This window comes from Lasioglossum baleicum, chromosome 3 (assembly GCF_051020765.1).
Source record: "Lasioglossum baleicum chromosome 3, iyLasBale1, whole genome shotgun sequence".
In the NCBI taxonomy this organism is placed as follows: Eukaryota; Metazoa; Arthropoda; class Insecta; order Hymenoptera; family Halictidae; genus Lasioglossum; species Lasioglossum baleicum.
Genome location: NC_134931.1, coordinates 5545178 through 5569087, shown reverse-complemented (window position 1 = coordinate 5569087; position 23910 = coordinate 5545178). Strand labels below are relative to the sequence as shown.

The window sequence follows — 23910 nt, the reverse complement described above, 5'->3', positions numbered from 1 at the left end:
CAAACACTCGCAACCAATTCTCCTTTATGCTTTTCGAGATGTTAACCACTAAAGACCAAGATCCAAGACGATCTTTAATGATTAAACGTTCAGGAGAATAGAATTTTATGTCAATTTTAGAGAACGGACATTCATGCCCAACAATTTCCTTAAAAGGAATCAAGTAATAAGAAAATGATTCGGAGACTCACCTACGCAGGCCAATGTTGCAATGGTGTATCTTTTCGATAAACAGGGACATTCTGGCTTGCAGTAAGTATCGATATGACGCAGTGGGGGCCTTTCATGTTCTGCAAATGATTCGTACGAACCCTGTCTACTGTATCCTCTCTCATCTTCTTCGAACCCTTTATTGTCCTTGCTCCCCTCGCGGGGCATTTCGAATTCCTCGTAGGCAGCATTATCTCTTCTAAACCTAGAGTCACACATCGTTCCATCAGAAGGTTTCTTCGTTCACGAGGACCGTTCATTTTCTTTATGTTGTTTAGAAATGTACGCATATTGGAAACTTCAACAAAGCTATCAAACACCTCTTTCGATTGCTTTCTCATCCTCCTTGTTTTTTCAATACACAGTGACTCCCGTCAATATTCGGAAACTCTTATAAAGACGATACCTTTTTCAATATTGGACCGTACGTCTTGAATTTATTTATTGAAAAGTTAGAACAATTAGTTTACCACACGATGTGAACAAATTTGTTTTCCAAAAATTGCAATTGGTCGGAACTGCAGAGGAAATACTGAAAGTTGTATTTCACAACCTTTTTATAATTGATATATAGTGACACGTGTACTCTCACGTGATGAATTTTGGAAGCTCACAAGGTTCCTATAAAAATCTCGAGTTACATCATTGTCGCGTAACAAACAAAGCAATTAACCGTCAAAGGAAAAGATAGTCCGCCGATTTGTGCGCATGATCGTATTCCAATGCACCAGTTTAAGATACTCTTAAACGATTTTTCATCTCTGGTTAGATGATACACGAGCATGCGTAACATTACCCAGCAAGTTTTTGCGATGCCTTCGATTTGATGTTGTCGCAGGCCCCGAGGACCGCCGCCGCAAATCCGGACATTTTCCAATTATTGGGGTTGCTCTCAGGCCGGAAATGGTTGTGGTAGTAGTTGGCAGCCCCTGAAGAAAAGCAACCGTTACAATCCGCAAAATTACACATTTCTTTGATAGAACCATTTCCCGATTAATCCAAAAATTGGACTCGTTCCTTCAACATCAAATACGTCACTTAAAAAAGAAGGATAATAGACCAATATAACATGACATTCGGTACTCTACAGCATGCGAAAGGAGTAAGCTAGATAACTAAACATCCATTTTGCCGAAATACTTCAATACTTCAATTCCCTACTTCCCATTCCATTGTAAGGTAATGCATTTTTGTTGTTCAACGAAACAGATTCAATTGGAGATTCAATCACAGATTAGTAAAAGGAAAGCTAGGTAAAATACCAAACTCCTCTCTTCTCAATTGATTAAAGCTATTAGCGGAAGAAATACATGTTAGTTATCCAGAGTCGCATGAACCCCTTTCGAGGCAATGGTGTCAACGATTGATCTATTTCGAAAATGACAAGTGCAAGGAGATGATTTTCATGTTCGCAATCTCGTCCTTTGACCTATTTTCGAGATTTTCGATCCGAAATTCCTTCCCGTCCTCTTTCGGCTGAGTTCTCTCCTTTAAACGCCTACGCCTATATCGAGGCGTATTCGTTCACTGTATAGTCACAGGGGGAACCTCGGAGTAGGGCTGTTTATTTGGAGTGGTAGTCTCTCCAGCCCTAATCCCCGAATTCTCTGGGGAACGTCTTCGGAGGGTGGCAAATGCGAGAAGAGACGCGCAGCCTGTCCCTGGGTCATATTTTTCATTTGAGCTTTTCACCGAAACGTTTTTTCGAGGGTTGGGACGAAACTTGATTAGCGTTAAGCGTGGAGTTTTCGAACGTTAACGTTTAACGCTCTCGTCGAGAGAGAATTCGAAGAGAAACGAAGCCGTGGAATACCTTGCATCGCTACGAATTTTCATTTTTCCTTCAACAAAATTTTCTTTTCTAAAAATCCCCCATTTCATTTCGTGGAGCAGATCGATCGAAGCCTTTCCTGTTTCGAACCCCGAAGCAATCATGCGTTCACCTAAACAAAACATGGCAGACGCACTTATCGAGCCGATCGTAAAGAGACGTGTCGCGGGACAATGGCACTCGGATATTAAAACGGCACGTGACAGACAATAGACGCAAAATGCGCAGCACGTGCGTTAACGAATTGGGGTGGAACAGCGAAGATGGAAACGGCCGATTTCACTTGAGAGTGTCCTATCCCGTTCAATAGGAGCGGATCATTTTTCGGACTCGATTCCAAACAGAAAGATAGGCGACACGGCGTTGAAAAAATTCTGTAGACGATTTTACGCGTTTATGACAACATTGAGTCGATGAAGTTTGGAGCAGTAGGAAGATTCAAAGAATTTAGCACTGGAGCTGCCGAGCCTGTCAAAATGACGGATTTCAGATTTGTTCATTCCAAGTTATTAACATATTATAATGTACTTCTTTAGTTTAATCAATATTATCATAAAAACCGTATGAAATCTGAATCATCTTCTAGTAATTCAAATTAATATAGAAAGAAAGAAGTTCCTCATTTGTTTCTATCTCTTGAAATTGGCGCAGAAAATTTTGGTTTCGCACAAAAAATAGCAGATTAATGTTGATAAAATAATGCTCTTCATTCGTAAAATGGAACCCTTCAAGTATATCATTATCTACGACCATAACTTTTAGGCGAATTAGCTTGTTTTCATAGACATCGTCGTGCATAAAATTAACCACGTTTTCGAAGATTGTTAGTTACAAGATTTGCCATAATCGTGGAATATACCGGAACAACTATGCCTGTATTTTACTGTTTGAAATTTGAGCTTCTGCAATCAACCCATACGAGGTGGATGCTTTTCATGGCAGCCATGGTTAGATTCATTCAAATCCTTACGCAACAATTTCTTCTCACTATCTTCGAACACACTGTTTCAAAAAATTAGAATTTCTATATTTATAACTTTGTATAAAAATGAACTCAAGTCCCGCCACCCGAGAATTAAAGAATGCCACACAATTTCGTTAGAACTCGTTTAACAAAACGATAAAAATGTCATCGCTGCAATATTACTGGTATCGCCCACAACGTTGCCATACAAGCATAAAAACAAAACTATAATTCTCGCGATGTACAGGAGTCTTCCAAGAGGAGCCGAGCCGAACGAGCGAGCCAGGAGTCCGATCTCACCAGATCAATACAAAAAAAGTCGCTGAAATCCTTTCGATCTCGGACAAGTTCGCAAGATCTCCGGATCTATCACTGCACTTGACCAGAATCACGATACGATCAAACCAAACCAACCGATCCGAACTGAAACCTCGAAAACGATCACTGTCACACACAAGCAACTCGTTGCTCACTCGATGATCCAAGGGGGCTCATCATTCCGCTCAATAATCCTCGAAATTTCGGGAGGCATTTCGCCGACGCGACGGGGGATTCACAATAATAGTAATACGATGTCACACTTATTGGGGATCACTGTGCGTATGGATTCTGGACACACTCGCGTCTCCAAATTGTTAGGGGATGTATTTTCTTGAGGGTGCAGGTCGAACCACTCCTTCGCGATTGGGGCTCTGGTTCTTTTCCGAAAATCGAGAAGATTTGATGATTGAAGGAAATTCGGATTCGCGATTGGGACGCTGGTTTTTTTTTAGAAATCGGCAAACTCGGTGGTTGAAAGGGATTCGGGATTGCGAGATGAAGAAGAGAAACATAATCCTCAAATTTTCGGGAGGCAAATCGACGACGGGGATTCACATTTGTTGCAACACAATGGCATACTTATTGGGGATCACTGTGCGTATGAATTCTGGACACAAACGTCTTCAAATTGTTAGGGATCTCTTTTCTTGGGAGTACAGGTGGAATCACTCCATCACGATTGGAGCCTGATCTTTTCGGAAATCGACGAAATTTGATGATTGAAGTGAATTTGGGATTCGGATATGAAGTTTCTCTTCTTAGGAAACAGGTCCTTTGCCATCGGTTTCTTCGAAAATTGGCGAATTCGGTGGTCGAATAGTAATTCGAGAAAGATATTTTCGAAAATTTCGGGAGGCATTTCGACGACAGGGGATTGACACACATATAGCGACAAAATGTCACACTTATTGAGAATCACTGTGCTATACGTGGCAATTGCCTCAAAATTGTCTCCAAATTCTGAGGGAGTGCAAATTGGACCACTCCTTCACGATCGGAACGTCGAATTTAGTGGTTGAAGGGGATTAGGAATTGCGAGACGAAGAAGCAAAATATAAAACGTGCAATAATCTTCAAAATTGGAGGAGCAATTCCTCGACGGGAGATTCACAGTTATAACGATACGATGTCACACTTATTGAGGATCACTGTGCGTAAGGATTCTTGCCACGGTCGTCTTACAATCGTTAGGGGATCTCTCTCTTTGGGGAGGCGTAGATGGAACCACTCCTTTGGGATCGGTTTTTTTCGAAAATCGGCGAATACGATGGTTGAAGGGGATTCGGAATTTCGAGAAGAAGAAGAGAATATGATGAAAAAAAAGAAAAGGAAATGGGAACACTCACCAATAATTAAGTCCAGATATGGTTACGAGAGGAGCGGGTAGCGGTAGCGCGCGGGGTACGCGACGGAGAACGTCGTCGACGTCGCCTGACGTCGTCGGCGGCGGCGTCCACGGCAGCAGCAGGGTACAGCGAGTTCAGCTGGTGGTCACGGCGTCCGCGCAGCCCAGCGTCACGACGCCATTGGCCTGGACCCGCCGACGCATCGATACTGTCGTCCAATCCAAGCCGGTTGCAACCCCTTCGGATCGACCCCAGGCGGGGCTTTGTACCCCGATACTACCAACGCTTTTGCAACAATAAAACGTTACGCAGGAACAGGAATCGTAACGGTATTAACGTTAATGTCCATGCATCGTCAACCCGGCTACGAAAACGTGGCGAACACCTACTTCCCTCCTCCCGAAGCTTATTCATGTAACTAATGACAATTTTCAGGCTAGGGGGTGGAACGCGTTAACTGGTCACCGACTGTCACGGGGGACGATCGCTGAAAAATGGGTTAGTCGAAGCTGGTCGATCTAGTTTTTACGAATGACACGCGGTAGGACGATATATTAGGTGTACATATAGTGATTCGCATAATTGATCACACACAGAGTCAGAATTATTTTATTTTTATAAATGGGCCGAACAATTTCAGTCTTTCAACAAAGCTACGACGACTGGTTTAGTAGATGATGCGTAATGAGTATTCTGGAAAAATTGAGCTCAGTCGGAATTGGGAAAAATCAATTTAAATGTAAATTGTTATGAATTTTCAAATTTCCATATTCATAAGATCGCACAGGATATCGAAGGTTTTTCTAGTTTTGACGTGCGAGTGTGAGCAGCACTCTCGTGCAGAAATACGTCTGATTAAAATCGGCTGATTTCCCTGCACGGGGTAGGCGTACGTGTCTCGATCGTCTGACAACAAAGTTTATCTCTACTTAAGTGAATTCTACACTTATGTTACGGGCATTATACGCGAATCGTTCGTAACATGTTTAATCTCCAAACATTCGTTGCAATAACAAAATACAGCAGGTAAATCCTTGGTTATACTACTTCCCAGATATTGTTGTATACTTTGTTGTACAACCACAGGCACGGTTAAAAGATGGATTCTTATAGAAAATTGTTTGCATTAATGGCAAGACACAAGAACTAGATAAGCACTAATTTCTTTTCTTAACGATTTCAATTAGTTCACAATAATACGGCAGTATTTTTAAGTTCTTTAAATGTGTTCACTGTTTCATATTTGATCTATTCAGTTTTATAAATGCATAGAAATAATAGGATAACTAAAGAAGAAATTTCCGTTTGGCTCCTGTGTCTTGCAATCGATGCAAACAGTTTTTATTTTGCATGAAGATTCGCAGTCTAATGATTGCGGGATTAAATATCATTCGGGCCAATAAATTTTACAACAAACACGAGGAATATTGAAGATCCTGTGTGGTCTTAATTTTTTGGCCAGGGGCTGTAAGCAGTTTGCTGAATGTCCTTCGGGGTTCCCTTGGGGAAATCGCGGAGGGATAGGAATCAGGAGAGGACAAGGGAGAAAATCAGGGGTGCAGACAGCTCAAATCTTTCGCTAGCCGTTAGGAGTCGACTTGCATTGTTACAAACACAGAGTGTTGGTACTGGTGTGGGTACCCTCTCCAGTGGTTGCCAGGAAATATCGATCTGGCCAGAGGGATGGATGCTGGTGCTCTCAATGGTTGGTCTACAATACTTTATCTCCTCTGCGGAGTCCGCACGCCTCAAATAACTCGGGGTTTTCACTATCGTTCGCGGCAAGAAACCGACAGGAAATTTTCATTGCCGAACACTTATTCCGCCATTGATCCACCACGGAGTTTCATGCTTATCGATCAGCTTTGAACAACATCATCTAATTGGTCATTAATCAGAAATCCATTTATGCACGATTATAATCAGCCGATAGTGAATTATTGCGAATCAACGGAGAAATGACATATTCTATGGTTTTGGTGTTATTACGATTCAATATTCGATAATAGCTATGTACTTAGTGTAGGAATAGTATACATTTTATATTTATATTAGGTGTACAAATTAATTCGTTGCCCTCGCAAATATTCAATTTTGACTTTGATCTATATCACATTTTTTATTGGATTCAACAGTCAAACCTGGAAAATTATTTTGTTGAGTTTTGATTGTTCGTAGATGAACAATAAATGTTGGTATACGATTTTGTTCGAGTGAAGAATGAGAATGACGAAATTGTTTTCATTTAATTTTATTGAATTGTATTCTAATATAAAGTTTCTTTGTAAATTGAACAAAATACTGTAAAGTAATATAAAGTTTGTATACGATCTATAATTATACCTTTTATTATGAAAATCGCCAGAAATTCGACGCATTTACAGACCAATAGAAAATGTATAGTACTTATATTTTCCTCATATTTCTAGATAAGTATGCGAAAAATTATTTCGCGATGAATGTATGTGTGGAAGTAGTTCATGGTCCGCACGAAAAAAGGCGACGAAGAAATTGAACGTATCTTGGTCCCCAAGACCTTATCATTTATTTATATCTGTAATAGATGATATCTTAGAAAATGCGATTTCTCAACTACAATATTACAAAAATATAAAGTATCTACCCATTTTTCTATAGAATAGCGGGAATGAAATTTTAGTTTAACAATATCGATAAAAATGAAAATTTACTGAGATTATTGAATCCGAGTTGAATGCAATATTAATTATGAAACCTACTGGCACACGCATATGTTTAACATTTTATAGAGTTAATCATTTTTTAACGCAACGATATAAATGAATGTTTCTAAAGAGCTTGAAATAAGTTTCAAAAATACTTAGTGTACCCCCAATAACATTTCATCATTGCAATGTAAATACCGTTCACAACAGCCATTAGGGAAAATCGACCACATTAGCTATGTCGAGTTCGATCTTATCACAAAAGCATCCGATTGCAACCTTTTGAGGAAAGTATCCTTCACGCTCTTACAAAGTGCAACATATTGCAACAATTTCAATCTGAAGTCAGCGCAGATATCATTCACATATCTTTCATAGTCGCTGTAAAAAATTACGATATCCTTGTCACAATTCACTCTAGACTCAAAACGCCCTTTAAACAGCCTTAGATTTTTCGATTTTCGTGTATTTCTTATATCCCCAGATGACATATTGCAAATCGATTTTTTGGTCTTCGCTGCTTCGAAAGAACTCGTGGAACAATCGCATACGCGACAATTGCCGCAAGGACTTTTCATTGAACTCCGTTTGGAGGGCGAATTTGTACAAAATTGATTTTCACACTTCTTCTTCCGATTCTGACTTCTTGTATAAATTACTCCATCTACTCCCAGTTGCTTCTCGTTCTTTCTGCAACTCTGCTTCGCATCGTCTTCGACGAAAAATCTCTTCGTAGAACTATGGTATAAAAACATATAATACTTGCACAACTTGTAATTTTTTTATCTGCGAAAACTTATAAAATGTCAGAGTAACAGAATCTCTTCCGAAATAACAGATTCGTTAAAATTCTGTTAACATTTGATGTTAGCTACTACACGAAGAAAATATTTTTTAATGAAAACTCTGCTCCTAATTCTCGAAAAAAGAAACACGTAAATGTTGAGAAGCCGTATTTCTGCGTTGAACAAATTTCATTTTGCAGAAAATCAATTTTCTAGAAAACCCTGCATTCATATTCCTTCATCTGTATTCATCGTGCGGCGCAGTGCCTTCTGGAAGAGAGGTTGTCACTCAAGCATTGTTTAAGATTATACAGCATAAGAATCACCACAAGTAATATGTAGTTCAAAAAGATATTCACAAAGATCCTAGGATTTACAATGTGTCTTCCGTCAGAAAACAAGTTTCCATGAATTGAATGATTACCTGTCTCCAGCTGTTCCTATACTCATGGCTTCCAACGTGCGTCTCACATCGTTTGTTCCCTCACCAGTCGAACAACAAGTACCGATTAATTTCGAGTCACGTTTCGAACTGGAATCCCTCGCGACCTTGATTCTCTTGAATACACCGCATCGAGTTACTTTCTGGCATCTCGATTTAACAGCATAGTCTAAGGTACCTTTCTTCCTTCTGGAAGCATTGCTCTCAATCCCACCCGAATCTCCGATAACGCAAGAACAATGATTTAGGCGATCGCTGGAACTGGTATCACGGATACCCTCGTTCAGTTTCTCGCTGGAGGCACTGACGTAGTATCTCTCGTTCCTCAGGAACGTCTTCGAGGTGTTGGTGCCTTTATTTCTCTCCTCCAGCAACAGTCTGCGAAGTTTCTTGCGGATCAAGTACTTTAATCGATCGAGGGACGCCGCTGGAAAAGAGCCGCACAGGTAACTGGAAGTAACCCCGCGATTCCAAAAGCGATTCTTACAGGAACAGTCCGAATGATTCTGCACTTTCTTACGGTGCGACTTGCTCTTCCCTTCGCGAAGATCCTGCGTAGAATACGAATCGCGGTTCGTAAAACGCATCGAGTGCCTCGACTTCTTCTGGAACTTCGATCTGAGGGAAGTTCGACGACACGGGGATCCGGGCTTCCTCTCGCGATCTCTGCCACGAAGGTCGTTCTCCAGTAAACTACCCGGAACGTTCGATCGACAAGAGAACTGTTCTGTATTCGTGGAAACTATTTCGTGGTTACCATCAGCTTCCATCACACCTGGTTTACCATCATAAATCGCTGCCGAATTTTTGCAGACATCGTTCGATATTGTTCTACCAATTTTATAATTAATCATCTTTTTATTCGAAGATTCGGGACGGTCGAACAACGCTGTCGCTCTGAAATTTTGAATCGACGATCCTGTATTCTCGCGTTCGACGTGCGAAATCATTCTCGACGGCTGAAAAGCTGAAAAATTGTTCGACGACAAAGTTCTCATAGAATCTTGCATGCAGAATATTCTATCGACGTTTTCCACCGTTCTCACAGGCGCAGGATACGGTTTATTTTCATTTGGCTCATCTTCTCTGATCGAGACTTCCGTTCTCGAAGCAGTTAGTTTAGACTCGATGGAAATGGTCAAGTTTTCAGATTTGATATTGATCTCCACGTCCGAAAGGTCCTCACCGCAGCAAGAACACTTCGTGTCACAGCTCGCTCCGGTGTAATTGGACTTCAACGAGCAAATAGAGTCGGCACTGAATTTTTCACCGAGCTTTGCGGTCTGTTTTGCTCCTGATGCTCCTTTCTTCGTTGGAGCACTCTGTTCCACGGAATTACTCTTTTTCATTTGGATGATGCCATTTCCGATCTGCTGTCTTTCCGATTTCACCGTGGAGTTCGGTATGTCATTTTGCAAACAATATAATTGAACATTGTCCCCTTCATCCATATTTTCGGCACTTTGCGATTCAGCGTTTTCTTTCGCGTTTCTGTCGGATCTCGCGTAAAGAACATGACACAGGCATTGTTGGGAATTGCAATTGTCTAACATCGAACAGTCTTCGCTTTGTTCAACCTTTCTCAAGCTATCTGGATAACAACTGGACCCGGAATCGCACGATTCTATATTGTCTGCTGTCCTCTCTGCAACTATGTTGTTACTAATATCTTTATCACATGAGACAGCGGTTTGCTTAATGTGGCTACATTCGTGTCGCACATGGCTTACTTCCTCTTGGATATACGATCGATCTACGTTATCACAAACTTCCGATTTACAAGACCTTTCAGTATTATTATCATCAGAAGAAGTTACCGATTCTTTCGCTTCCTCATTAGTTAAACAAAAGGAAACTTCCTTAACGGGTTTCCTCGTCCACACAAACTTCATGTCTTTCTCAGAAACTTTTTTCTCGGAGCATAGTCGCCCCATTATTACCTTCTCGTTAACCTTTTCATCTTCACTCGAAGAGCGAGTTGTCTCGCTCACTGAATCATAGTGCGACCCTGACAGATAAAACATGACATGACGCATTTCTTTCGCGATCCCTTCGTTGCATTTCGCTTTTTGCTTGGAGAAGCAATTCGAAATGTCCGAGTTCCTGCGATATTGAAATCCTCCGGAATTTTCGCAGCTATACGTGTGTTTGCAACACGATTCTCGTTTCGGATGGCTGCGACAGGTCGGCAAACGGGCCAAGAATAATCGAGGCTTCGACGTCCTTGGACGACGAAGGTTCAAATCGATATAACCCGGTCGAATCTCGCATACGAGACGCAGCTCTTTCATCTCCGCGTTGTCGAGCTTTCTCAAAATTCCGTTCAAACAGGAGCACGCAGTTTGAATTCCGTTCTCGAATTTCTTCCGCATCAAAATCAGACAGGACTCGGACAGCGATGGAGCAGCCTCGAATATCCGAACGATTAAGTGACTAGGTCTGCAGGGTACGGTAAGATTGGTCACTTTTACTGGCGTCAAACCTGTCGAACTATTGTCCTTTGTCGTCTGGTAAATCAGAACTTTTAACTTAGAAGTTCTTCGTTCTATTCTGCAGTCGCATGTCTTCGCGTTGCGAGTGTTCTTCCAACATCTTGTATTATTTTCAGTTCTGCAAGCACAATCTGAAATGTTCTCTTCGCGATTCAATGTATTGTTGTTCATTCGATTCTGTTGAAGATCAGCAGATCTTTCGCACGTTCGTTCAGAACATGAATCGACTTCCACTTCTAGATCGCTGCTACCATTTCCTTTTAAATGCTCGTTCGGTGGTTTGAAGATCACATCGATCGAAGCTGCGTTTCTGTAAGAAGAGTACAATTCGTATTTCGTAATATTTGTTACGCAGTGAATGCTGCTTTGAAAGTATTTTATGAACACATTGCAAATATTAAATATATTAATTGTATTAATGGATTTTTACAAGTACATTTCGAAAGTTCATTGGCTAATTTAGCTGCGAAGCGTTGCATAATACTCACGCGCAACCCTCGGATAACCAATAATCTTTTTCGCTAATGTATCGGCAGACATTCATGCTCTTCAGGTCATTCTGATCTACGACAATGGCGTCAAGCCCGTGGCACATTCTGTCCACCCCGTTATTCAAACCATCAGAATTCGTAAACTGTGTCACTAGGCCGTCTTTGGCTAGACACTTCATCGCGCACTTAATCATTTCTTCCCCCACAGTGGTGTCCTTGGTGAAAAACGCATCTATATAATCAGCCCATGCAGCGCTCGTTTCTAGCCACCTATTCACGCACGGAAAACATTTCGAGCACCGAGAACTCGGATCGCAAACGAACTCTTTCAGGCCCGAGTAAATTCTGCCCTCCAAACTGGACACTAGAAAAGGTTTGACCTTGTCGATGTACGGTCCATACTTCGAGAAATCGAAACTCTCATTGTTGGTCGAACAAATCGTCTCCTGCAAATAGTTTTCCTTATTGAAAATTGTACATTTGATAGTGCATTTTTGATCACGTAAATATGTAAACGTTGAAATAATTCTGTGTAGAAAATTCGCGATAATTTTAAGGGGGCTAAGAAATTTTAATTCTATTTCTTTTTTTTACTTTATCATGTTCAGTTATTATAATTTTTGTACAAAGTTCTTTTATTTTATCATTTTCAGTTATTATTTTTCAAAGCTTTTTATAGGCGGTAAACCAAAAATTAAAGCTACTGAATCAGTTGTTAGGATGCCATTTTTCGGGGTTAAGATAGGGCTTACATCTTTGGCGAGTGTAAAATAACAATTCGTATGAATGAATGTGTCCTATACATTAGGTGTATAGGACTGCTTCTATGCATATTTCATTTGAAATTTACAATAATAATGTTTTAAACCGGTATATTTTATGTATATGGAACAAATCTGTCAGGACAATATGCAATATCAAATTGATATATTGATTTAACGTTACCGCAAATGTTTCATTAGTATCAAGTTCAGCGCATAATCTATCCTCAGACATTTTACAATATACCATATATATGTATGCTTCAAAAATGTACAAAGTTTAACATTACGTCACGTCCGCGATCATTTTACAACATTTCAAAATCTGAAGTTATACCTAAACGCCTGCTATGAAGTTGATCGAAAGCACATACGTATGCATGATGGAGATACATGCACAATTACACAATCATACTCACGTATACATTCAGCAGGTTGTTAACTTTATTTTTAAACGAGCGATCAAATGATGTGCATTAAAATATAACATTTCATTCGACAATGATATTTGGAATTGTATTTTTTTCAAAAAACCATTACATAACCATTCGACCTTTTATCATTTCTGATATTGAAAGGTAAAATTGATATCTATTTATGAATTCAATGAAAATACATATTAAATACACATTAATTAAGTTGCTAAATACACATTTATTGTGTTGCATTTTGAAGTATATATTAAAATCTCGTTTAAGAGTTGATAATAAAAATCTGGTTCGTCGAAACGGTTTCTTCTTTTCACCATTTAATTTCTATATTCAGATTTGTATTTGTATCTTCAGCATATTCGAGGTAATCGATTTTTTCCCATTGATCTTCAACACCATAAGCGAGCACTTATGGGGAGCCTAAAAATTAATGGCTACACTCAGATTAATATAGTACTAAGTTTATAATTAATATTCTAATTCACGAATCATTAAAACTGTTTTCATCAGAACTATAAAATAACATTACAGCTGCTATTCGTTGGCACTTCCGTGTTGTAAAATTCGATTTCGCACGATCGGCGGATGCGAAAACAGAACCGGAAATACATTTTCGAGGGAAAAGTTTACAGTAAATCGATTTTGGCTACGCGAGTTAATAGAGTTAACTCGAGACTGGGGTCGGATAGCGAAATTGAGGGTCCAGCAAATATGCTAATGTGTTTTCGCTTAAGTGCGGTGTCTCGTGAAGGCGAGGGTCCTTTCATCAGGATAGGGTGAACATGATGAAAAAAGGAGAGATCAGGTTGAGCAAAAGGATCCATGTGAAACTGCTTTGGAAATCGAGAGACGTATTAAACTGTCCCTTCTAATCCTTCTAACATTAAAAAAAAAAACTCGAGTCATTCGAACCAATTTTTTAAATAATTATTCGTTCTTAAATGTTGTCCTAATATCTGTGGCCGAAGTTTACGACACTCTTGATCCTGCATTTGTAGTAGTTCTAAAAACTGGCGAAAGTGAAAAAATGAATTATCAATAGGAGAAAGGTGTTAAAAAGCGAAGAATGAAATGAGAAGAAGTATTGAAAGTGCTCGGGTATCGAAAGCAAGAACAGAGCTGGTGGGGAAAAGTGAAATGCAAAAAAGAGAGAAGGCGAAAGACCCATAAACGGAGTCCGGCGAATGTCAAGAAAAGCGGTAAACGGGAAATAGCGCGGAGAAGAAGAGAGCGAGATGGAGATCAAGGATCCCGTGATCCAGGGTGAGATAGGTGTAGACCATTCACACAACGGCTCCGCGGAAATCAATACTTGTGACGCCGAGACACAGCGTAACAACCCCACGCCGCCTACATTTCGAGAATGCCAACCACCACGGTGAGAAAGGTTCAGGGGTTATTATGACAAGAGGGTCCGGCATGAAATTTCAAAAGGTGAAATCGAACACTAAATCCGCTCAGAGACAGAGATCCTCTGACTTCTTTAGCACAGTCGCAATCCGAAACAAAGAAAACTAATCGAAAGTCTACCAGCACCTCGACTGCCAAACCTTCAACCTGAAAAATTCCATAATATCCATATTATAATTTCCACAATATCCATAATATAAACAAAATACAGTACAACCTGGATTATGGCTATCCTGGCATGATAGGAATAGAACATATTCTAATTTAAAAAATGGTTAACAAAAGAGTAATAAGTATGTATTAAATCATTTTGATCAACCTTCTCCCATTTTCCAAATCTCTCTTAATCGAATTTGTTGAAATGAATGTATTTACGTAAACATTCATTTTTAAATATGGATAAATAATTCCGATAAGATGAAACAAAATTGATGAATCGCGAAACGGATGCTGGTTTCATAATTAGCATATTTTTACCCTGACCGATCGCAAAACGTGCACATAGAACATTCAATAATTAATATGATTCATCGACAAGAGTTTCTATTCTGTTATCACGAGTTTCTGCTATGATTTTTGGGTAAAACACAATTTCCCACGTAAATGGCAACGCAGTAGAAATTCGATTTTCGAAATTGAATCAAAAGTACACAACAGTAGGCGATTGTTAATGGACGTTTATATACGACCGTAACCAGAGCCGAGGATCTTTTGATCTTTCGGCTCCCCTAATAGTCGGTAGTTCCATTTAGCACTGTAGACCCATCGTCTACGATACACGATCAAAAGCGGCTGATTCCGTGTACGATATTGGTGTACCACGCAACTCGAGACCTGGGGGAAATAAATTAAAAGCACAATTTATACATTTACAATTACGCAAAGATATTTTATTCAATAATAGATAGGATTTTTTCTGTAATGTGTACATTTATTTCCTCTTATTTGGTTTTTGCTTTTAATAAGTGCTTTGTCAACGTTGCATTGTACAGGGTACGATATATAAACGAGATATTCCGTGACTTATATATCTTATTAATAATTAATATTAGCACACATTTTAGTAAATTTTATTACTAATAATAAAATGTAATTATTGAATATCTCTGTTTCTATGAATTTTATAATATTTATTTGTAAAAATTGTAGTTATTATTAACGAGATTTCCCGCTGACAGTCACGAAACAATTAAGAATTATAACTGACACTGACAAACTACACGTCAACCAATAAATTAGTAATATATTAATTATCCATTAATACGTATAAGAGTATTAATAAGCTAAAGCAAAGATTTTAAACCGGTATGATTTTGATACCGGTATTACACCACAAGGCTATACCGAAATCGGTATCTACATAATACCGAAATAGAGAAATACCGAAATCGTTACAATACCGAAACCGAAATAAATACATGTACTTACATATGTATCGGTATTTTTCTATTTTCCTTTTGGTGACATGGCAGATAACATAAGAATGATAACATAATAGATTAAGTATTATAGATTTTGAGCAACACGTTCACAGCTTTATTAATCTGAACTATAAAAATATGGATATAATATTTGTACACATATGCAATAAATTTTAGTATACATTTACCGGTAATTTTTTCGGTTCCGTATTTCATTATTTATAACTTTTAAGATTAAAGATGTTTTATTTCGAATGGTCGAAGTCAAGCCGAACGGACGAGTCGCTGTTTGTTACCTGAGTGATCGGATGCGGATCGTTCGACGAACGGGTAGCATAAATACATAGTTATCTGTGCCGGAACGGTACCGATACGGAAACGGTCCGTGTTTGTGCGAATAGTATAAATCGACCTTTACTCGTACTGTGCTTGACTCGTAAGAAGTCCCCCAAAAAATAATGAGGATGTCCTATCCGTAACGAGACACAACTGTATGCATTGTACTATTGAGTTGGCAAGAAAGTAATTGCGGTATTTTAAGGTGAAATAGAGCCCAATTTTTTATTCAAGCAATAAACTTTAATAAAGAAGATATTTCCCAGTTTGTTCGATGATCGTTTGCCAAATAGAATAAATAAGAAAATATTTTATTGATTACAGTTCATCGCTTGAATAAAAAAATTCGGTTTTACTTCACCTTAAAATACCGACATTACTTTCTTGCCAACCCAATATATCGCGTATGACTCTACGCCGGATAATCGAGACCCGGACAACCAAGACCGCGATTAATCGAGACCGCGGATAACGGAATCTCGGTTAATCGGGGTTTGTATAACAGTTTCAACTCTTGATTCGAGCAAAAGAATGGATGTTTCATTCACAAAGGCAGGAAAATAAAGAACTTGGTAATGATTATTGATTTTCATGTGAAGGTGAATCGGATTTTCAGAAGAAATAGGATTCCTTCTCCGTGATCTGATAAATCTGTTATGGATTTCCTAGAAAGCTTGACTCGTGACGAAATTGAACTTTCCTCACTCTACCTCTCTGTTGTCAAGGAAACAAATACGCTAGGAATGACTACTAGCATTTGAATGGAAAGCGAGAATATGAATTCGTACATATAATACAGTAGCTACGGTGCCAAGAATGGCAATGCTATACATAATTCCTTTGTGCGAAATGAAAAACAGTAAAAGCAAAGTAACGCGGAAACTAACAAAACTGCACCGTGTTGCTCCGGCATTTATATGAAGCACTCTTATTCGTACAATTCTGTAAAATATGATTCTGTGCCACGATATTTATTGCTATTAGACATAGAAAATATCATAGACTTCATTGTCATAGAAAATATATATCAGTGTTTATTTACATATTATATATATACACTACTGTATAAAAGAAAGAAGCACCCAGCCATTTAATAGAAAAGCGTAAAAAATCAAATAAGAACACAGTAAGTTTTGAAAAAGGATTCCGCTGTTTAATTGAATAGTTCTGAGAACATGTGTTATTTCGGATTATCTAATACTTTAAATGCAATAAATCAATCATTGTACAATACAATTTCTACATAAAGATATTGTTTTTGTCATTATATCTTATAATTATACTGAATGCTTCATTTTTTTGCACAGTAGTGTACATGAAAATATTCTGTGTTATGATAGGCGGAGTGTCCACGGTTAATTGTAAATGGACAATTAGTTTTCAGAGTATCGCAGGAACGAGAAGAACGTTTACGTGAAAGTACATACTATGACATGATGCAATTGCATGGAGACATTTTTATAAACGAGGGTAGTCGAGCTACAGGAAACGATGACACTGTCCAGATGGAGTGTCCTTGTAGATGGCATTGCAACGAGGGATGACGCAAGGACACTTTCCCTGGTTCACTTTCACAGGGAACAGCAACGATTTTGCAAGTGTGAGGATCGATACGAAGAATCGCTCCTGCCGTGAATTCGAACCGGAGGACGTTCGAGTCTGATCATGTGATCGATAGTACAATAAAAATAACACACAATTTGGTTGGCAACGTTCGCTTGGTGGAAATTAATTATTATGAGTAATCTGAACGAGATGGCAGTTAGATATATTTGAAGCAGTCGAACTCTAATTATTGTAATGTAGTCTGGACGAGGTCGTGTTCAGATTTGAGTTCCTCTATTTTAGGAAAGATAATCTAGGACACTTCATGAAAACGCCTTACTCGAAAATATTCATTTGGTCAAATTATAGCTACACAAAACATTAATTGTCTAAAATTTCATGCCGAATTGGCAAATAAATTCCAATCATAGAAATCCTATATGTATAGTAGGTTTTGAAGAAAATGGCTATGTTTCGTCAAAATTCATTAACACAGTTCATTTTAAACGAATGTATTTGAACTTTTCACCCGAACAAAATGATGAAATAAAATACAGAACGTAGGTACATGCATTGAGATTGCATAATCAAAGACTCAAATTAAACGTTAATGACTGAACAATGTAACAAACAAATAAGGCACGCTGCCATCAAACCAATGTAATTATTTTGAAATTTTGATTTACAATTTCCATGACCTTAAAATATTCGTTATCAAAAATGAGCAACTAAATAGATCGTCATTTTTTTCCTAATAAAGAAGATAATGGAGATACTGCAGTTGGACAGAGGATGTGAGAAGATTAGACTATCTAATGATAGTTGCTTATAATTAGGCTCTACGAATGTGACTTGCGGGAAGAATAATAGGTAGTGATAGCCAGTGAAACGAGGGGAAAAGTGGCGCGGAAAAGGTGGATCAATATCTTCGATTCCAAACGAGCACAGCGCCGCTTCCGGTTGCTGAAGACGCATGTGCAACGAACTCCGGACTCTGTGGTAGCAACGAGATTTCCCCGTCAATCTCTCCGTCACCTCGTCTTGCTAGTGTTTCACATCTTTCGGTAAGTGTTTCCTTTTAAAAAAAAATCAATCGACATACTTCAATTCCTATACAGTTATTATTCTCAAAAAGTCCTGCTCTCCAGCTCGTAGCGAGCTGTATGCGCATATGGCAAAGTGCTGAGGGTTTATTGTTCTTAATAACATACGCTGTAGGGAAACTGAAGTTCTTTCGAATCGTATCGTTATTTGTAGACTGCGGATGTTTATACAGTTTCCAGTTTCTGTAGACAAAGAGTAAGAGAAAACGGTATCAAATAAAATTTTATTTTCACTGGTAGGAGGCTTTGCAAATCTAGAATAAATAAAAGTCAGCATTTTGTAAACATTTTCAGAAGTCATAAATGGATAAAGGATCCACAATCTAATTATTTACAATTACATCTAATTTCTTTTTATAGTGATAATCTTAAAAAGACTATTCTACCGAGTTAGACAATAACATTATTTTTTATAGTGAATTGATTTGTATAGATATTCTTAATCTTGAAAATGCATTACATTAGTTTTTTAATAACCCTATGATAATTAAGTGTTCTGTGATAAGTTAGTAAACTTTAATCTTGTACGCCAGTATATGGTACTATGTTTTCATCCATCATACCGAATGTAGAAAGCAGTTAAATAATTTCTTTATTTTCCAAAACGACCGGAAAGCACCATATACGTTTTCCATTCTTGGAATAAAAGTTTCTATCACGCACCCGCATATTCGTTCAAATTATAAACAGTATTTTTCGAGATTGGTGCAAGTGAATAATACTATTATGAATTTTTAGGTACACATCTTTGAAAACCATGTATTGGGCAATATTTCTCATGGCGATTGCCACAGCTCAAGCCACACTGCATTTACCGCCGATGGTTAAGGTACACATTCAACTTCCTAGCACGGTAAAACCTTGAGTATCTGAACTAAACAGTGAGACATAAAAGTTTGTGCAATAGAGCAGGTAGTTTTAGTGTTCGGGCATCGGGTGTTCGGATAATCGAGGTCGTAATGTATGTTAAGTCTACTCTCTAATTTGTTCATCAATTCTAGGAGTACCAATTCCCGGTGGACAATTTTCTTCGTAAATTTATTAATCAAATGGAAGACGATCTCGCGGATTCCGCGGATTCGTACATGGAGTACCAAGATAAACCGAAAGAAATTCCGATCGAATTGCCAGTCGATTTCGACGGTATCGATACACTCAACCCTAATCCCAGCATTCGCGATCAAGAATATTTACGGCATAGCTCATTGTACAGTCATCAGCGTATGAATAATAAAGATTCATATGGCAGACAGAAGATAAAACCTGGAAGCACAAAGAGCATCAAAGAGGAGAAACCTGAGAACACGTTGCCGGCATATTGTACACCGCCGAATCCCTGTCCCATTGGATACACAAGTAAGTACTTACCTCATTACTAGACTGCGGATCTTTATGCAAAATAAAAATTATCTGTATATATTATAAGAAAAGGGAGTTACATAAAATTTAATTTCTTCTCTTAATAATTTTAATAGGTTACCCATAATATGCGAGTAATATTAAATTCATGTGATTTGTCCACTATTTTGGTGTTTCACCTACCCACTTTTGCGCTAAATGCACGAAATCCGCAGTCTACTAATTACTCAAGTCATTATCTAATGAATCAAGCAAATCAATAGCGCCTGTCACAGGTGACCACGATGACAGTCAACATGTTAAATAAATAAATTGTACATATTTGACTGGTCAACAATGGCGCGCTATATCGGGCGTATCTCAGATTCGTCTTTACTTTATAAATAAATATTATTTTGTGCAGGTGAAAACAATTGCATTTTAAATTTCGTGAACACTGCTGCGTTCAGTCGGGACTACCAAAGCGCACAGGACTGTATGTGCGATTCAGAGCACATGTTGAATTGCCCTATTGACTCTTCGAATAGTAACAGTCTACCAAGCATGCACATACCGAGTTCTAATTTCAATCAAATCGTCGATCAAATTCAAGCTGTAAGATATGCTCATTGTATAAAATGTTTCAATTATTTTTGTCATTCAAATCGTATTACATGTAGCTGTGATGAAGACCGTTTCTAATCTACTGTAACATTTCTTTTAGGAGGAAAATCCGTTTTTCAGGGGTGAAAAGTTACCTATCGCAGCGAAAAAAGGTATAAATGTGGAGTACTAAGACATCTGAGACATATTTTATTGCAAAGAAAAAGAACCTGGAGGAACAAACCAAGAATATTAAATTCAAATATTTCAAAGTGTATTGATCGTAATTCATCAGATGCATAGCACATTAGATAAATAATATGGTTTATAAAGGCCAGGTGCTAAGTAAAATTATTCAAATATTTTAATATTGTGCTGTTATCGTGATACAAAGTAATAATAATAAATTGAAACGACTATGCACACGGCTTACCTGATAAGCGTTTCGTGAATCAGGCAAGCAGTGTTTGCACAGATATGTTTTAAACATCTTACAAATATATGTGTTGTTTCCAAGCATTGTATAGAGTCTATTTGTTATAGATAATCGACTATTGAAATTCTAAATATTTTGACAATGAGAAAATTATCATTGTTTTACAAAATGAAATATTATTGCCGAGACGATGTCAAATTACATGCCTTTTAAAAAATATGCTTCTGAGACCATTATAAATAACACTGGAAAAATGTTTTACCCAAGCAAAACAGAACCATATAACTCTACCAAATGCATTGTACTTATCAATTATATTTTTATTTTCATACGATGATAAAATATCGATTACTATTTCTATTGTTTATAGTGTTAAAAAATACATACACTTTTTAAAACAATAACTAATGTTTATTTCCTCGGATATAAAACGATTATAAGATGTTGTGATGCTATGTTTATTACATTCTAGGCATAAATTATGTTCGTAGCATCATTTAAACAATGTATGCACAGTATAAGCTGAATGTCAGCTACTATTATAAAATTTAACGTAAACGTAGAAAAGTATTAAAAAGTTGAAATACTGTTACTGTTTTCTAAAACTCTTTAATATCGGATATATATTATTTAGTGCGTCTTGTAATTCAGTTCTATTTTTTGCCCCTGGAAGATTTAAAAAATCTGTACAAGACCCTACAAATTGATAAAAGTAAAAAGATATTAATTTTACATAAAATATTTACCTGTTAACACTACTTTTCCATTTACAAATATAAGCAACACAACCCTTGGCGATACCATCCTGTATATAAGACCAGGATAAAGTTCAGGCTCGTAACTAGAAAATTGTCCGTGTATATGATTCAAGTTTTCCAGTTTAATTGGAAATTTTAAGTCACAAGTGGCAACTATATTTTGTATTTTAAAATTATGAAATTTTACCTATTAGAATGTAAAGTATATAATAAACCATAAACATTCAATAACAAATTCATTTTTACATTATATTGATTACTAGATTGCAGATCTTTATGCATTTATAGTATTTGTATATTTTTAAAATACAAAAAAACATGTATAGTGACAAACAGTAATGACATCTCTACTCTAGCTTACCATAAGAAAGTTTGTAGTTGATAAATTAAACTTATTCCTCATCCTGTTTTTTTATAAAATAAGCCATGGAATTTGCATAAAGATCCACAGTCTATCAACCACTATGCGTTACATGTCCTTACTTCAAATCCTAATTTCTGAATTATTCTAGCAAACTTTCTTGTTGCTAAATAAGAATCTTCCTCGCATCTTGCTCCTGTACAGACCAGCTTTCCAGAATGGAAAATTAGTGCAGTAGCCCTAGGATTACGAATTCTCATAATCAATCCAGTAAACCTTGCTGGATTATATTCGGAGTTTCTAGTTCTTGTATTAATATACATGAGTTTTAATTCCATACCTAAATTAACAGTTGAAACTACATTCCTATAAAAAGAATTATTCCTTACTTTAATCGTGAAATTTTCTTAAAACATAAACAAAATTTCACTTTACACTAAATGCACTATTACAGCTTGTCAAATGTAGCTGTGCGGTTGACCAAATTCAGAGGGATGCGCAGAAGAAAACAAAGACCGCACTCGACGCAAGAAGGATGCAACATTTGAACGGTAAAGTACACACCTCGTCAAAAGTGCGTACTGTCCATTATTTCTTACAGCAGTAAACATACAAAACAACTGTTTAAATATATGTTTGTGTGAATACACTTGTATCACTATACTTTTTAACTGAACTGTCGCAACGTGAATCGTTTGACAGGTGACGTATCGTTGTGAAATTCCGCCTATTTACCACTGCGTAGCGGGGTCATTTTCCCTTACGGGGGACATTCAGCCGCACAGCTAGATTTGACAAGCTGTACACACTTATATTAGTAACAATTTTTTGATGAACGAAATAAAATGTTCACAGATTAAGAATTTTTTTACTTACTGTAAACAAGGTTCTAGGACTTCCTTTGTGCTATTAGCTGGTGTTAATGGATTTATCAACGATTGAGGATTCACGTTTTGTGATGTGCTCGGTCGAGGAACATTCGTCTAAATTAAAAATACGAACAGAATTGTATAAGAGATGCATGTTGCACATCACCTGGATCACCTAACCATATTTCTAGAATTACCGATTGCGGTGGAGCCATTGATCCTTCGTCGTTGGCATTTTTCGCCGGGTTACCCAGTAACCTCTTCAATTCGTTGTCCTCTTGCATGATTGCAGTCATTTTATTTGTATATACTGTTAAATAATTGTAAAATGTTTATAACCATATGGACTATCATCCATTTTAATGGTCATTTTAATACATGGCGAAAACCAAAAACAACAATATAAGTGTCCTTGATTTACCACATACAGACAGTGTTGCCGCTGTTTTCAACAGCAGAGCTTGTATTTATAAGGTGTAGAGTGTAGAGTGTCCCAAAAATGTTGCACTTCCTTGAAAAAGGTGATTCCTATATAAAGTGATTTGAAGTAATGTTTTCCTTTACGAAAATTTTCTTCGCATCTTTGTTCAGAAAAAACAACGACAAATCAGAGCGCGGCTACAGCTGAGCGTAGCATTAACATTGGTCGAACCGGAATCCATTTGCATAGAACAAACTCCTCTAAACATGTTAGTGTGAATAATGGGTGAATAATATACAGGGTGTCCCAGAACAAGTGTCGTTCCTTGAAATGGGAGGTTCCTGAGACCATTCTAAGAGACATTTTCCTTTGCACCAATGTCAACTGCGGCTTTGTTTAGGAGTTATTAACGAAAAACACGGACCAATCAGAGCGCGCCCTGGCCCGGCGCGCCAAGCCGCGCCGGCAAGCGAGTGTCGCGGTACGCCGTAACATCGCATCGTGACGGCGCGGCGGCCCAGGGCGCGTTCTGATTGGTCCGTGTTTTTCGT

General features: G+C 37.8%; 4 protein-coding genes across 6 annotated transcripts in view; 1 reads left to right on the top strand and 3 right to left on the bottom strand.

The window, feature by feature from the left end:
- The window catches only part of Vglut (Vesicular glutamate transporter), a 29739-nt gene extending 24925 nt beyond the window's left edge, over window positions 1–4814 (bottom strand). Inside the window, exons 1-3 of the mRNA XM_076447620.1 lie at window positions 4673–4814; window positions 1007–1139; window positions 192–415 (exon numbers count right to left, since the gene is read on the bottom strand). Coding sequence (XP_076303735.1) covers window positions 192–415; window positions 1007–1080 — 298 coding nt within the window. The 5' untranslated portion in view covers window positions 1081–1139; window positions 4673–4814. The remainder of the gene's footprint in view (window positions 1–191; window positions 416–1006; window positions 1140–4672) is intronic.
- Window positions 4815–4968: 154 nt separating this feature from the next.
- Window positions 4969–18394, bottom strand: LOC143221935 (uncharacterized). Of its 2 annotated transcripts, XM_076447606.1 has the most exons (5): window positions 12512–18394; window positions 11564–12012; window positions 8566–11385; window positions 7555–8094; window positions 4969–7226 (listed from the first exon to the last, which is right to left on the bottom strand). In XM_076447606.1, exons 1-4 carry the CDS (start codon window positions 12575–12577, stop codon window positions 7593–7595), a joined length of 3837 nt encoding a protein of 1278 aa, XP_076303721.1. In that variant the 5' UTR covers window positions 12578–18394; the 3' UTR covers window positions 4969–7226; window positions 7555–7592. The 2 variants fall into 2 exon arrangements, with proteins under 2 accessions (XP_076303721.1, XP_076303720.1); XM_076447605.1 differs by having other exon boundaries at window positions 4969–8094.
- An 8-nt stretch (window positions 18395–18402) lies between these two features.
- On the top strand, window positions 18403–21943 carry 7b2 (Secretogranin_V domain-containing protein 7B2). The gene is made up of 5 exons (XM_076447632.1): window positions 18403–18534; window positions 19312–19402; window positions 19575–19929; window positions 20336–20526; window positions 20636–21943. Exons 2-5 carry the CDS (start codon window positions 19331–19333, stop codon window positions 20705–20707), a joined length of 690 nt encoding a protein of 229 aa, XP_076303747.1. The 5' UTR covers window positions 18403–18534; window positions 19312–19330; the 3' UTR covers window positions 20708–21943.
- Window positions 20903–23550, bottom strand: Trf (TATA-box binding protein-related factor). Of its 2 annotated transcripts, none has more exons than XM_076447630.1 (6): window positions 23360–23550; window positions 23136–23248; window positions 22946–23052; window positions 22192–22435; window positions 21697–21895; window positions 20903–21616 (listed from the first exon to the last, which is right to left on the bottom strand). In XM_076447630.1, the coding sequence occupies exons 2-6, from the start codon at window positions 23232–23234 to the stop codon at window positions 21540–21542; spliced, it is 726 nt and encodes a 241-aa protein (XP_076303745.1). In that variant the 5' UTR covers window positions 23235–23248; window positions 23360–23550; the 3' UTR covers window positions 20903–21539. The 2 variants fall into 2 exon arrangements, with proteins under 2 accessions (XP_076303745.1, XP_076303744.1); XM_076447629.1 differs by having other exon boundaries at window positions 23367–23550.
- Between the last annotated feature and the right edge of the window lie 360 nt (window positions 23551–23910).